The sequence below is a fragment of the Schistocerca americana genome, chromosome 1 (genome assembly GCF_021461395.2).
Source record: "Schistocerca americana isolate TAMUIC-IGC-003095 chromosome 1, iqSchAmer2.1, whole genome shotgun sequence".
In the NCBI taxonomy this organism is placed as follows: Eukaryota; Metazoa; Arthropoda; class Insecta; order Orthoptera; family Acrididae; genus Schistocerca; species Schistocerca americana.
In genome coordinates this window covers 162657509-162673689 of record NC_060119.1, presented here as the reverse complement: position 1 = coordinate 162673689, position 16181 = coordinate 162657509, and the positions used below count along the sequence as shown (strand labels likewise).

The following is a 16181-nucleotide window of genomic DNA, read 5'->3' as shown; positions in this document are numbered from 1 at the left end:
GAGAGCTCTCTGCCCCCGCGACATAGGGAAGACCGGTGGCAGTGACTCAGCCCATTCGCGCTTCGAGCCACTTCACTAGGGGACGCACTGCATACGCCGCCTAGTTCCGGCTCCGTCGCCATCGTTTCTGCCATTGTTTGAGCTAGAGTCTGTTTCTTACTGTAATATTTCTAATGTCTTGTCTCGTTTGGAGAAATGCAGGCAAAACTTCTCTTTCGGGTGTTACCTTCTGCTCCCGCCCAGCTTTCCTATGACGACAGTTGCCGCACCCCTCTGTAGCCCACCTGTCCTTACAGTTGTACACAACGTAACTGAACAACCAGGTCACTGTATGCTGCTGTATCGCTCGCACTTGTCCGACTGGAGACGTGTTGTGTTGTGTTGTCAGATCGGTCGACGCCCCATGGAGGCCCCCCAGCCGCAGGTGCAGCCGCAGGCGCAGGTGCCGAGGCCGGCGCACATGCCCGCGCCGCTGGAGCACGGCGCCGCCAGCAGCGACGAGGACAACTCGCCCACCGAGCTCAACTCTTGCCGCCGCCTCGCCGACAAGCCGCCGCTCGTCAAGCGCCTCGACTGCCTGCCCACCCCCAACGACGGCGGAGGCGGGGACGCGCCGGGGGGCGGCGGGGGCGACGTGGGCGGCGTGGTGGGCGGCGGACCGCTCATCTCGCGCAAGCTACCACTCGACGACGACCCGCCCTGCTGGAACGCCGCGCCTCACCCCGCGCCGCCCTCCGCCCCCGCGCCCGCCTCTCCCGCATTGCCGACTGCGCCCCCCGCCCCACACGACACGAGTCAGCCGCCCCTGCCTCCGCTACCTCAGTCGCCACCGCCTCAACCGCCACCGCGAACCGGCACGCCACCTGTTGACAAGACGGGGTAAGTCGCAGCACTTTCGTAACACGCTTTACACTGGCGAGCCAATTTTGACTGCCTATACGACATACCTATACCAGCTGTAGGAGTATGAAACCGGAATTTCCCTATAAATCGTGCTAGCCAGTGTAGGGCCCGTTACACCGGGTCTGCAGCGCTATCTGCTTCCTATAACGGCTGACGACGAATTTCAACACACTGCAATCAAAGTTCCACGCATCAGTATGTTGCAAACCCGTAGACAAGTCGTGTTTTTGCCTACGAACTACAATTTGCGGGCAGCTTTGGCTTTTTTAACTGTTGCAGAATCACATCGAATGCTTGTCCAAGCTTTCGGCGAACATGGTCTTGGGAAAACAGTATTTCGAGTGGTTAAAAAAATTCAGAAGTGATGATTTTGACGTGAGAAACGACGAGCGCGGGTAACTACGGAAAAAGTCCGAAGACAATGAATTGCAGGGCTTATTGGATGAAGATGATACTCAAACTCAACAGAAACTCTCGCAATTGAATATAACGCAGAAAGCCGTTACTCCTTGGTTGAAAGCTGTGGGAAAGGTGCAGAAGTAGGAAAAAGGGTTCCCATGAACTGAATGAAAGACAGCAAACAAATTGAAAGACCACTTGTGATATGCCGCTCACCAGATACAAAAGAAAGCCGTTTCTCCATCTAATAGTGTCAGATGATGGAAAATGGATATATTTTGAGAATCCCAAGCGTTGTAAATCATGGGTGAATGCAGGCAAACCAACGACATCCATCGCAAGACCAAATCGCTTTCGGAAGAAGCTGTCTGATGGGCGCAGAATGGTGTCATATATTATGAGCTTGTGAAACCGTTAATACTCATCAACAGCAAATGATCGATTTAAATCGTTCACTACGTGAAAAACGTCTCTAATATGGAAAAAAGGCAACACAGTCATATTCTCCATGATAATGACCCATCACACACTGCAATACAGGTCAGGGAAACGATAGATGCATACAATTGGGAGATACTAGGGCATGTGGCTTATTCTTCGGACTTGGCTCCGTCCGATTATCATTTCTTTGCATCAGTGGGACGTGCTCTCGCTGAACAACGCCTCAATTCATATGAAAGTGTACGAAAACGGCTCGCTGGCTGGTTCGCCTTTAAAGAATATCTGTTTCTTTGGGGTGGCATTCATAGCCTGCCAGAGAGGTAGGAGACATGTATAAATAGCACTTGAGATTATTTTAAACAAAATATTGTTTATCAGTTTCAAAATAGACGTGTACCTATTGCACCCAAATTCGGGTTTCATAAATTTACACTTGGTATGATCTTGGGTGGGGACGTACGCGAAAGCGACGAAAATAGTGAAAAATGTTTTATTTCCCTTTCATTTACTAAATAGTTACTGATATTTCAGTTCTTCAGTATTACGTTCAAATTACCCTCCTATGTGTGATAAAAGTAGTAATTAACAAAAGCTCGCAAAGGGCCATACCCCTTTGTTTTGTAGTTCCTCATATTATTAATTAGGGGAATGTTTTCCTTCAGTCACAATGCGGGAAATATTTCGGTGTTTAACAGATCTAGAATATCTACGAAAGTGTTTCCATGGAAGAACTCAAAATCCTAATGATATTTACAACTCTCTGATCGGGAAACCATGCCCCATTTGTTTCCATAACTGATTACTGCAGCGTATGATGATGGTTTAGGTTTCAAGTGTGCTAATCTCGGCACACGTCGGACTCTACAGAGACTAGGATTTGATATAGGAGCTTTCATGCAGTCGATATTGAAGGAATTCGATAACGGGAGAATTTATGCAGCTGGCATTGTTGTTAGTTAGTTTGAAAAGTAGATTAACCTAAGAGGACAAAAAAATGGCTCTGAGCACTATGGGACTTAACTTCTGAGGTCACCAGTCCCCTAGAACTTAGAACTACTTAAACCTAACTAACCTGCCCGAGGCAGGATTTGAACCAGCGACCGTAGCGGTCGCGCGATTCCAGACTGTATCGCCTAGAACCGCTCAGCCACTCCGGCCGAACTAAGAGGACAAGCAAAGAACACAATGCTTGAGGATGAAGAGGAGAATTCATGGCCGGCCGCAGTTAGTCCTTAGGTTCGTTAGGTTTAAGTAGTTCTAAGTTCTAGGCGACTGATGACCTCAGAAGTTAAGTCGCATTGTGCTCAGAGCCATTTTGAGAATGCATGTGGCTTACACTAGTTCACCCAGATAAGTTACTGGCTACTACAAACGTTTGATTCAGGTTTCCTGTGACTTACATTTAGTAAACTTCACGTACCTTTTCTTCACAACCCACTGAAATATAGTACTTAATTTTGGCATACAGTTTGTAGATACTATATTGAAACATTTTGTGGACGAAATTGTCATTTACTGCAGTAGTGAGGCATTTATGCAAACGAGAAGCCGTAAGATTTAGTATATGTATTTTTACAGAAATTTGGAGAGCTGTAAAATTCTAGCAAAAGAAGATACCAATATTCTGTTCCGCAGATGTTTGTAACAATGGCATATGACACTTTGTACAAAACTACATTAATTTCGTTCAGAAATACTTTTCAAAATGAAACATTTGCACTCGCATTTGAACTCGACCTTTACACATATATTTTCATCGATAACCTGATACACACCTTTTTTATCGCCTAGTCGAAAGATCAAAAAGAACATCCGCTAGCGTTCAACGCTACCCACAGTATCTATTTAACAATGGTGACATCAGAATCAGAAACAGCAGGAGTGCGAGTAATAACTTATTTTTTTCCATCTTCTATAGTTATACAAAGATAGAAAAGTTTATCATCGTTATTGTCTTTCCCTATCGTAGTATTGACGTTATATCTTTTGTAATTTTTTTTTTTAAAGCTGACTTTCAGTTTGGCCTGTTTGGTCTTATTCAGTACTTTTATACACACTTCGCACGCATTATTCTTAAACATCGCAAAAGGGACACTGCACCCCGGGAATAGAAAGAAGTCGCAGGGAGGCATGTACGGCTGTGCAGTGTCAGAGGCAACATAACGGTTTTGTTTTTTGCAAAAAAATCAGGATAAGGATTCAGGTGTGAGCGCTAGCATTAACGTGATGCAATTCCACGAGTAGTTGTCTGATAGTTTTCTTCGAATTGCTTCATGCAGATGGCGCATTACAACTTACAGTTGGTATTCCTTACTGACGATCGACCGTAAGGCAGGAACTCATGTTGCACAATCCCATTCTGATCGAAGAAAAGAATGAGAAGAACCTTGTGATCGAACTTGAAGAGTTTCTTTTCGCTTTTGGCCCTTCAGGCAGTTTTCGTTGGGACGATAGGGCCTTGGTTTCAACATGATACCCGCTTTCCCTAGTTTCGTCACATGTTACAACGTTCTTCAGACGTTCTCGAACCATATCGACTCTATTCAGATATTCCTCAGCGATGTCTATGCGACGTCGTTTTTGGTCGAAATTAAACAATTTTAGAATAAACTACTACGAGTTTAATGCGCAATACATCCGAAAAAATTCGTAGGCATGAGCTAGAGGATATGCCGACTTTATCAGCAACCTCTCTGACGCTGATTCGACGATTTTCCAGAACCATTTTCTTTTCTTCTTCCATATTTTCTTTAGAAAATGATGATCTTGGTTGTCCGGGGTCGACGTTGTACCCTCCAGCGCCTTCGCGACGCTCTTGGAAACGTTTAAACCACTCGTAAACCCTTGTCTTACCCATAGTAAATTCATCAGAAGCCACAGTCTACATTTCGAATGCAGTGCTGCACTTTATTCTCTTTTTCAAGCAAAATTTAATGGAAATTCTTCAATCCGTGTTTCTCAAAAGTAAAAATTCGCCAAGGACTCGGAAGAACATACAACCATTTCGACAATCAACAATAAACTAAATAATCCTTCAGCTGAAAATGAAAACAAACAGTAGGAACGCATGTACCAACAAGATAGGAAAAGTTTGAAAATGAGATGTATAAAGCCCGTAGAATTAAAAAAAAATTCACCTTACGTTTGTATCACACCTCGTATATAGCATTGGGGAGGCTCTTTCACGGGACTTCATGAAGTTTTATAATCCTAAAAGTCTGGATGGGGGGTGTGTTAAGGACACTGAGGAGCAAAGTGGGCTCCGGAAGGTGAGATCTTGTACCGACAAAAATTTTGCATTATGACAACTAATTGCAAAGACATTGGAAAGGAATATGAGTAGCCATTCAGTGCTCATAGATCTCGAGAAGGCGTATGACAGTTCCATTGAAGAAACTGTTTGAAGTCTTGAGGGGAGAGTAGGCTCTGAAAGACGTATGTCAAAAGTATATGCAGCCTATACGGGTTTGTAGAGTTTCTATTCTAAGTGGAGAATAAATTTCTTCTCAGCCTTGCAAAATTACAGAAGTATAAAGGCAGGAAAGCTGATTGCCTCCCACAGTTAAAAATATACATCAAGGAAGCCTTATCCTTGCAGAATGCGAAATGTGCAGGAGTTGGCATTCAGATAACAAAGGATCAACGTACGTTCGCCTTGCTGTTTGCTGATGATCAGGTAGAGGTGGCTTGTGAAAAGGATCATATCTGCTTTATGTTAACAAAATTATTAGAAGAATATAAGTGGCAACTGAGAGCAAATTTTCGAAAGAGTGAATACCTATGCATTGGAGAAAATGTAGTAAATACAATACACAGAAGTTTTGTATCATCTCAGTTCCGAGAGTTACGGAACCTTCACAGAAAATTGGACTGCAGATCAACATAAATATCACTTCCGCCCTTTTTATTGCTCATGAAAACCACACATTGCATATTGTACCACCATACAGAGACCTTAAGAGGTGGTGGTCCAGACTGCTGTACACAACGGTACCTCTAATACCCAGTAGCACGTCCTCTTGCATCGATGCATGCCTGTATTCGTCGCGTCATACTAACCACAAGTTCATCAAGGCACTGTTGGCCCATATTGTCCCCACTCCTCAACAGCGATTCGGCGTAGATCCCTCAGAGTGGTTGGTTGGTCACGTCGTCCATCTATCCCATGCATGTTCGATAGGGTTCATGTCTGGAGAACATGCTGGCCACTCCAGTCGAGCGATTTCGTTATCCTAAAGGAAGTCATTAACAAGATGTGCACGATGGGGGCGGGAATAATTGTCAATGAAGACGAATGCTCGCCAATATGCTGTCGATATGGTTGCACTAGCGGTCGGAAGATGGCATTCACGTATCGTGCAGGCGTCACGGCGCCTTCCATGACCACCAGTGGCGTACATCGGCTCCACATAATGCCACCCCAAAACAGCAGGGAACCTCCACCTTGCTGCACTCCCTGGACACTGTGTCTAATGCGTTCAGCCTGACCGGCTTGCCTCCAAACACGTCTCCCACGATTGTCTGGTTGAAGGCGTACACGACACTCATCGTTGAAGAGAACGTGATATAAGTCTTGAGCGGTCTATTCGGCATGTTGTTGGGCACATCTGTACCGCGCTGCAAGGTGTGGTTGCAAAGATGGACCTCGCCATGGACGTCGGGAGTCAAGTTGCGCATCATGCAGCACATTGCGCACCGCTTGAGTCGTAACACGTCCTGTGGCTGCACGAAAAGCATTATTCAACATGTTGGCGTTGCTGTCTGGGTTCCTCCGAGCCATAATCCTTAGGTAGTGGTCATCCACTGCAGTAGTATCCCTTGGACGGCCTGAGCGAGCCCTTCCTGGCACAAAGTAACAATGCGGACGCTATCGAACTGTGGTATTGACCGTCTAGGCATGGCAGACAACACGAGCCGAGTACCTCCTTCCTGGTGGAATGACTGGAACTGATCGGCTGTTGAACCGCCTCCATCTAATAGGCGCTGCTCAATCATGGTTGTTGACATCTTTGGGCTGGTTTAGTGACATCTCTAGCAGTCAAAGGGACTGTGTCTGTGATACAGTATACACAGTGAACTTCTATCTTCAGAAGTTATGGGAACCAAGGTAATGCAAAACTTTTTTTGATGTACGTAGTTGATGGCTAGCACAACTTTTTGAAGGACGGAACAAGTAACTGGGAAATACAGCAACGAGTAGTTCATGCGAAAACATCAAACGATAAGCTATATATTCTGTTATGGTCATCTAAGATAAGGGGGTATGTGAAGAGAATACTCGATAGAAGTACTGTAGAACCTACAACAACCTAGGGATCAGAGTTCTGGAAGCTTACTGTAAAAATAAAAAAGATAATATGAAATAAAATGATAGTTTTAGAAATGTACTGTCTCATGATACAGTGCAGAATACAGGATGTATCATAAAGAAGCATCCTATTTAAAAAAGAAATCGTAACTATTATGTGCGTGAACAACGTACTGTTGGAAACAGCAAACGCTTGAGTTTTGCATGATTTCGGCTAGGTAGCAGCAGTAAGCGCCCACTTCAGTTCTAGTAAAAATGGTGACGGGACAACAGAAAGCGTTTTTTGTTCTACGTTTTGCCTAGTGCGGGTCAGTAATAACTGTTCGGTGTGACTTTTGTAATAGGTATGGTGTGGAACTTCCTACAGCAGAGAGCTTAGTGGCGAGGCAACATCCCACTTAAATGCGAAGGTGTACCGTCATAATGTGAGAATATGGGATACGGAACAACCACATGAAGTTGTACAACTTGAGACTCTCCAAAATTTAATATGTTTTGTGCAGTTTCACTGGAAAAGGTGATTGGTCCATTTTTCTTTGCCGATAACACTGTAACAGGAAACGCATATCTCGATATGCCACCACACTGACATCTGGAAGCGCGCGAATTTTTGAATCAAAGGGTTACTGAACGATGGATAGGTCGCACTGGATCAACTGATTGAGCGTTATATTACTGGCCGCCAAGGTCACTGGACCTGACTGTATGTAATTACTTCTTGTAGGGTTTTATCAAAGTGTCTTTATGTGCCTCCGTTACTAACAACAATGAATGAACTGAGACATCGCATATCAGCAGCTGTGGACGCTGTAACTCAAGACAGTCTCGGTGCACTGTGAAACAGTTTCAATACCGCATTGACATATGCCGTGCATCTCAAGGGGGTCATATTGAACAGCCTTGAAAAGCCAAGAAAAAAGCTTTGTGAGTTTCCTGTTCGTCAACAATAAAATTCATTGTATATGTGTTTTATAGTTGAATTCTTTTATCTTGGCGGCTCGCGCATGCCCGGCCAGACGCGGGAGAGTGCTGCGTTGCCAGTTGCACACGACGCACGCGCAAATAGAAGCAGCGCCATAGTATAGCTAGTTTGCAAGCTTACGTTTAGGTGGGAGCGCGCAGTTCATGAAGTAAAGCCACCACGGCCGCATTAACCCTTTCGCCGTTACAAAGACGTGCTCCCTGCATTCCGCGCCGTGCGCGATTTTGTCACTGCATTGCTCGCCTGTGCAGACACGTGGTGTTCCCACTGCTTTGACACACTTATCATTCGATTCCACAAAAACTATTTGGCCCAAAAATTAGATTTTTACATGTCTTCTTGACTGATACCTTCCCCCCATAAATGACTTAATATTGTTTCGATGTTCAACGCAGTTATTATGCAGCATTAAATGTAGTAAACCATTGCACGAAATTTTGAAGAGTTTGCAGAGGTAGAAGTCCATAGCGTATATTTCCGTATGGTCGATTTTAGTTGCCACAATGTTGAGAATGAAATGTGGACAAGATACTTAAATTTCATATAAAATTTACTGTATAACAATATCTCATTTAATTTAAGTACCACATAGGTGTCGTATGCTATATTGAGAAATATTCAGTCCTTCGCGACTGTAATAAAAGTTTTATTTACACCGGACGCGTTTGGCTTTATTTTAAACCTCTTCAATCAATGAAAGGTATGGCACATACACAATGGTACTCATGTTCTCTTTCTTGTTTTTGTTCCACAGTCGCAGTTTTACCAATGGTACTGAAATAAATTCCTCTTCTGCAACTGTAATAAGCGACTTATTTAGACCAGACGCGTTTTTCTCTTTTGAAGCATCTTCAGTGGACAGTATTTTGTCTCCTCCATTGCCAAGTCACCTTTCGTAGTTTTGTGCTGCGGCAACACAATATTCAACATTTGTGTTGCTGATCAGTGTTTTAGCAAATAAATGTTGTTTGTGTGTGCGACACACAAAAATTATATTTGACATAGCTCAGAGCACTTCACTGATAGACAGTATATTCAAGTCGTAATGTTTTTGTAAGTCCACAGTTTTGTTTAATGTATTTTGTCTACTTTCTTTTGATTGATTGAAGTGCTTTAAAATAAAGCCAAACGTGCTCAGTGTAAATAAAACTTTTGTTACAGTCGCGAAAGACGGAATATTTCTCAATATTACATATGACACCTATGTGGTACTTAAATGAGATATTGTTATACAGTAAATTTTATATGAAATTTAGGTATCTTGTCCACATTTCATTCTCAACATTGTGGCAACTAAAATCGACCATACGGAAAGTATACGCTATGGACTTCTACATCTGCAAGGTCTTCAAAATTTCGTGCAGTGGTTTACTACATTTAATGCTGCGTAGTAACTGCGTTGAACATAGAAACAAAATTAAGTCATTTATGAGGGGAACGTATCAGTCAAGAAGACGTGCAAAAATCAAATTTTTGGGCCAAATAGTTTTTGTGAAATCGAATGATAAGTGTGTCAAAGCAGTGGGAACACCATGTGTCTGCACAGGCGAGCAGTGTAGTGATGACAAAATTGCGCAGAGTGCGGAATGCGGGGAGCACGTGTCTGCAGCAGCGAAAGGGTTAATGAAGAGACAAAGCACTAGAAATTTCAAAAAATTGCATTCAAACGAATATAATTCGTGAAGTAAGGCACTTCGATATTGTTTTTAAATAATGGAGATATTAAGCACCGCACAAGGTTTGAACTCATAACCTCTCACATAGAAGCCAAACACCTTAACCGTTACGCTATCGCGGCTCGACCGCCGGCAGGATGCCATGAGGGCTCTAACACGCACGAAAAATACTGACAAACACTTTTGATATAACTATGAATTACTCACGCTTCGTCGAAGTACAATAGGAAATAAACAATTACCGCTCTTCTTTAGTGTGAAAAAGCGGTTCGTGAGATTGATACAAACACCTTTGCTTCCTATCGCCTGAATTACGAGTCTTATTGCTTGTTTGGTTTAATTAATTAATAAAATATGAAGCAATTGGTATAAAGAACGCTTTTTCCAAACTTTCTATAAAAGAAAGTCTGCTATCAAGACATTGCTTTTGTTCTATTACTTTATTTATGACTGAACGTTTCTAATACTGAAGACACTCGTCCATGCTATGCACTGGAGTCGAGATCTGGCAACGTCGTTTTCTGTTCATTGGCTGACTGTGTTTTGTGACGTCAGATGCGCAGAACGAACCTAAACTCGGCCGCCAACATAAATGACGCGCACTTTAGTTTCTGAAATATGGACGTGCCGAATCGAATGCTTCTTTTTGATACAGCCTATGTATTTCGTAGAGACCACGTAACAAATGACAAAGACCTAAGAAAGCTTCATAGATGGAATAGGAAAACAGCAGCTTGCCTGGTATGGACATGTAATGTGACTGATGACAGGTGGTCATAGATCTTGATGTATCATTCCCATTGAAGAAGGACAAGAGGGAATTGGAGGTCGCCTGGTTAGATGGTAAAGGAGGTCATAAGGAAAAAGAAATACAAGAACACGAGATAGCATTGGAAGGCAGATACCTAAGGCGACCAGTACAGGTAGGTTGTTCACTATAGCCTGCTAAATGAGTGCGTTCTCGTGCTACAGATCGTGCTGACTGGGTGACGTGACGGCTGAAGAGTGTGCAGAGCGGCTGAAGCGAGACTATTAATCACTCAACTCAGGTCACCCTAACGACCCTCCACATTCGAGAGAACGCGACATTTGTAGCTAAATAGGGAACTGTTACCACAAAATATTAAATTTACATCTTTTATCCGTATTTCATGTGTTGACACGACACCTGCCTCTCGAGATGGCGAGAAGTAGCGCAAGTAATCCCGGCTGGAAAAAAAGGGCCGAAGCCGACCTGAACTGCACTTCCAGAAACCTTAATTTAGAATAATAGATTCGGCTTCTTTTTACAAAATATCGTATCTACTTTTGTTTTCACTATAGGTGATCGATATCTAATTCTTAACATATTTGATCGTTAGACGTTGCTAATAGCTCAGATACAAGAAAACACACAATAAAATGTAGTAAAGCCTTGAAATCATGTATTCCGAGCTTCCAACAGTTTCTCCAAATCTACCCAGTTAGTTACGTTAGTAGCTTCAACTAACCTACTGTGTTTTGCTAAACAGAATATGTACGAGGTGCTCCTATAAAGTAATGAGACTGATTTTCTTTGCAAGATGTGGTAACCCTGCAGGCTTGCGTAGGCACAATATCTTTGACCTTGGGCTATAAGCTGCTTGTAGTCCAAGCGGCACATCGATGCAACTGCTCAGTGGTGAGTTGTGCGGTAATAATTTAACACGTGTTTGTGTGTCTCTCTCGTCTTGTAAATGGAACCGCATAATATTGCGCAACGGTATGCCATTTCTTTTTTAATTAAATTGGGTGAAAACTCTGCGATGCCTTATGGTAAGCTTCAGAAGGCTTTTGGAGAGAATATTATGTCAAGATCTCAAACTTTTCGTTAGCATAAAATGTTTAGTGAAGGCAGAACGAATGTTGAAGATGAAGACCACAGTGGATGACCATCAACCACACGGACGGATGCCAGCTTGGCCAGGGTGCGTGAAGTACGATTTGATCGAATATTATCCATGAAAATGATTTCAGAAGAACTGTACATCAAACGAGAAATGATTCGTCTAATAATAACTGAAGATCTTTGTATGAGAAAGATTTGTGCAAAAATGGTCCCAAAAAGTCTCACTTCACAACAGCGAGAAACACGGAAAAATGTGGCAGCCGATATGGTAGAACAAACTGAAATCAACCCAAAATTGTTGAGCGATGTTATCACTGGTGATGAAAGTTGATTTTTTCAGTACGATACAGAGACAAAACGCCAAAGTCCGCAATGGTGCTCAAAGGGATCACCCAGAACGAAAAAGGCTCGCATGTCAAAGTCAAAAGTGAAATGCATGCTTGTGTGCTCCTTTGATTCCAAGGGAATTGTTCATAAACAGTGGGTGCTTGCTGAGCAAACAGTTAACCAATAGTACTACAAAGAAATTTTAGAAAGACTTCGTAAAAGAGTTCTCCGGGTCCTTGTCAACATTGCTGATAATTGTATTCTGCATCACGATAATGCACCATCCCATACTACTGTCGGTACAGCAATTTTTAACCTCAAAACAAATTTCAGTACTACCACAGCCTCTTTATTCACCAGATATCGCTCCGTGCTCTTTTTTTCTATTTCCAAGAGTCAAAACGGCGGTCAAGAGACACCATTTTCAAACAACACAAGATGTCCAAAAAACCGTGACGAGGGTCTGGGAGGATTTTACAGAAGATGGGTTCCAGAAATGTTACCATCAATGGCAGAAACGCTGGAAAAAGTGTGTGCAATGAGAAGGGAAGTACTTTGAAGGGGACAACACCAAACTTTACTAAGACGGTAAACAACATTTTTTTTCACATTAGTCTCATTACTTTATTGTCGCACCTAGTTTATCGGCTCTTTCCAGTACACATACGCCATAGAGCAGAAGTAGAATTTTAACATCACAACGAGAAACGGCTATCTAATAATTAATAGCGGTATTATGATTTTCAATCGGGCCTTGTGGCTCAAAAAGTTCTTGTTAGCATAAAGACAAATACAGAAGTAAAGCGAGTGAGCACTTTGTGTTTCTAAACATGAAATATGAGAGATGCAAAAGAACAAACGAGATGCATAAGCTTGCCGGGAAGTTCGGAAGTTAAGAACCTATAAGATGAGAACACCAGTCGTATAAATGAAATTAAAGGCACCAAACAAAGACGGAGATTTAAAACATCTACAAAGTTGTCGAAGTTGTTGGTGTTAACCTGATGCTGTTCATTTCATTTAATAAACGAAAAGATATTCAGTTTGCTAAGAAAAAGTGGCATTTTTGACGCAGTACATGCTACTGCTGTGAATGTTGTTTTTACAGAAATGAAGACGAGCCTATTTTATCAGTCAGTGTCTGGCTTTGAAAAAACTGAAAAACAAATTATAGTGCTTGTCTCTTAAATATGTAGCCTTAGCGTTTTGATCCTAATTTGACATAAGAACTAAAAATGACGGTGTCGTTAACTTCTTTGACGACGTCAAATTTGTAACTTTAAGGGAGGAATTCCGAACACCTGCTCTAAGAACTGTGATTTGAGAAAGAAAGTGTTTAAAATTTATTTATGATTTCTCTTACATCATTTTTTCCAGTGATGCTCTCTCTACATTAGGAGAGGTTAATTTAAAGGCCTCATGTTTCAATTTATGCTAAAGTACAGAGGGCACGAATGACCTTTTATTCTAACATGCACAGTGGAACAGTAAATATCAGCTCGGACTACAGTGAGAATGAAAAATTAAATTCTTACTACAGTTGAACTTGTTATCTTAACAAATTAAATGCATTACGCTGCTTTTAACGTAGCTGAATTAATAATACAACATCACAGGAAATTCACTGCAAACGTAACCAGCCATGGACAGGAATGTAAAGTTTGCCCACCTTTGACCGTTCTGCTCAAACCAGCTAATTTGATAAGTGACTATGCTCTTTTGCATATCTGGTAATGGCCAGGGCGAGTTAGCTTAAGTGCACATACTTCCACACGCCCGCCTCTGAGAGTCGTTTTGCCACCGTAGTTCCAAATGTGCACTTGATTTTTGCCTAAGGTTATCTGGAAAATTTGGCTCATTCAGACGACGTGCACCGTGCTCTGACACTGTCTCGTATTGCGGAAATACGATGTGTGAAAAAAGAGGCACCCAGAAAAAGAAGAAAAAATGAAGTGAAACTTCACAGGTCCAGACAGTGATGTTACACTACTGGCGATTAAAATTGCTACACCACGAAGATGACGTGCTAAAGACGCGAAATTTAACCGACAGGAAGAAGATGCTGTGATATGCAAATGATTAGCTTTTCAGGGCATTCACACAAGGCTGGCGCCGGTGGCGACACCTATAACGTGCTGACATGAAGAAAGTTTCCAACCGATTTCTCATATACAAACAGCAGTTGACCGGCATTGCCGGGTGAAACGTTGTTGTGATTCCTCGTGTAAGGGAAGAAATGCGTACCATCACGTTTCCGATGTAGCCTATCGCGATTGCGGTTTATCGTATCGCGACATTGCCGCTCGCCTTGGTCGAGATCCAATGACTGTTAGCAGAATATAGAATCGGTGGATTCAGGAGGGTAATACGGAACGCCGTGCTGGATCCCAACTACCTCACTAGCAGTCGAGGTGACAGGCATCTTATCCGCATGGCTGTAACGGATCGTGCAGCCACGTCTCAATCCCTGAGCCAACAGATAGGAACGTTTGGAAGACGACAACCATCTGCATGAACAGTCCGACGACGTTTTCAGCAGCATGGACTATCAGCTCGGAGACCATGGCTGCGGTTACCTTTGACGCTGCATCACAGACAGGAGCGCCTGCGATGGTGTACTCAACGACGAATCTGGGTGCACGAATGGCAGAACGTCATTTTTTCGGATGAATCCATTTACGTCATCATGAATGTCGCATCCGTGTTTGGTGACATCGCGGTGAACCCACATTGGAAGAGTGTATCCGTCATCGCCGTACTGGCGTATCACCCGGCGTGATTGTATGGGGTGCCATTGGTTACGCGTCTCAGTGACCTCTTGTTCGCATTGACACTTTGAACAGTGGACGTTACATTTCAGATCTGTTACGACACTTGGCTTTACCCTTCATTCGACCTCTGTGATACCCTACATTTCAGCAGGATAATGCACGACCGCATGTTGCAGGTCTTGTACGGGCCTTTCTGGATACGGGAAATGTTCGACTGCTGCCCTGGCCAGTACATTCTCCAGATCTCTCACCAATTGAAAACGTCTGGTCAATGGTGGCCGAGCAACTGGCTTGTCACAGAACGCCAGGCACTACTCTTGATGAACTGTGGTATAGTGTTGAAGCTGCATGGGCAGCTGTACCTGTGCACGGCATCCAAGCTCTGTTTGACTCAATGCCCAGGCGTATCAAGGCCGTTATTACGGCCAGAGGTGGTTGTTCTGGCTACTGATTTCTCAGGATCTATGCACCCAAATTGCGTGAAAATGTAATCACATGACAGTTTTAGTATAATATATTTGTCCAATGAATACCCGTTTATCATCTGCATTTCTTCTTGGTCTAGCAATTTTGAAGGCCGGTAGTGTATTTCAATATCGACTTGAAGGTGCAAAAAATTTGATTGTTTGAGCCTACATTTCGGAATGGCACTGCACCCCTTCTGGCCTGGATGGATGCGCTGATGATATTCTGACGTAACCACAAGCGCCGGAACGAGGAGGTAGAATGAAAGGCCAGAGAAGGCGGTATGGCAACGTCAGCCAATAGCCCACTGACAAGGACCGCGCCACGGCAGGAGCGACCTCTGCAAGAAGTGGATACTCGTATAAGCTCCGCTCCTGCCGGCCTCGGCCGGACATTAGTGGAGTATTAGCACGGCCTGGCAGTGTGTGCTACGATATCAGTTTTTTGTGATCCATATCCATTGCTTGTTTGGATTTTGTCTATAGCAAAGAACATTACTGTTTGCATGTCGCCCATCGCTTGCGACACTTGTCCTAAATACAAAGTTAAGTATTGTCAATCTGCTTTACTGAAGTAAAACTATTAACATTATTTGCTTGAACTGTTGTATAGCATTCCAAGAACGCAGCATCCATCAGGCAAGCTATACGAGACGAGTGGGCAAGACCGCCACAGATAAAGTTTGGAAGTAAGTCGTTGTATTCTCTCTTGATGCAGTCTCGTCCTACGCCTGCCCCATCTGGAATCTTGCTGGAAATGGAAATACCTCAAATTCATGCAGACAGCTCAAAGTCACGTGCCCTATGTGAACGAGCACTGTCCAGTTGAAAAATGGTACCACGATACCATCGAATAAGGGGTAGCACGTTGGTAGACTTCCTGCACTAAACTTGGGATCCACTCAGCAACTAATAAATACACGAAACACTCCGTTGCCAAATTTACCTTTATTGTAATTTTAATTAACGTGGAAGGCATAATAACACAAAACATGGTGGCAAAATGCTCGCATATAAAGGCTACTTAAAAAAGGAATAAAATC

General features: G+C 43.1%; 1 protein-coding gene across 1 annotated transcript in view; it reads left to right on the top strand.

Annotated features, from left to right (window-relative positions):
• The first annotated feature begins 403 nt into the window (after window positions 1–403).
• Window positions 404–16181, top strand: part of LOC124612631 (tensin-4-like) — a 77235-nt gene continuing 61457 nt past the window's right edge. Inside the window, exons 1-3 of the mRNA XM_047140969.1 lie at window positions 404–570; window positions 6002–6017; window positions 10480–10632. Of these exons, the coding sequence (XP_046996925.1) occupies window positions 404–570; window positions 6002–6017; window positions 10480–10632 (336 nt within the window). The remainder of the gene's footprint in view (window positions 571–6001; window positions 6018–10479; window positions 10633–16181) is intronic.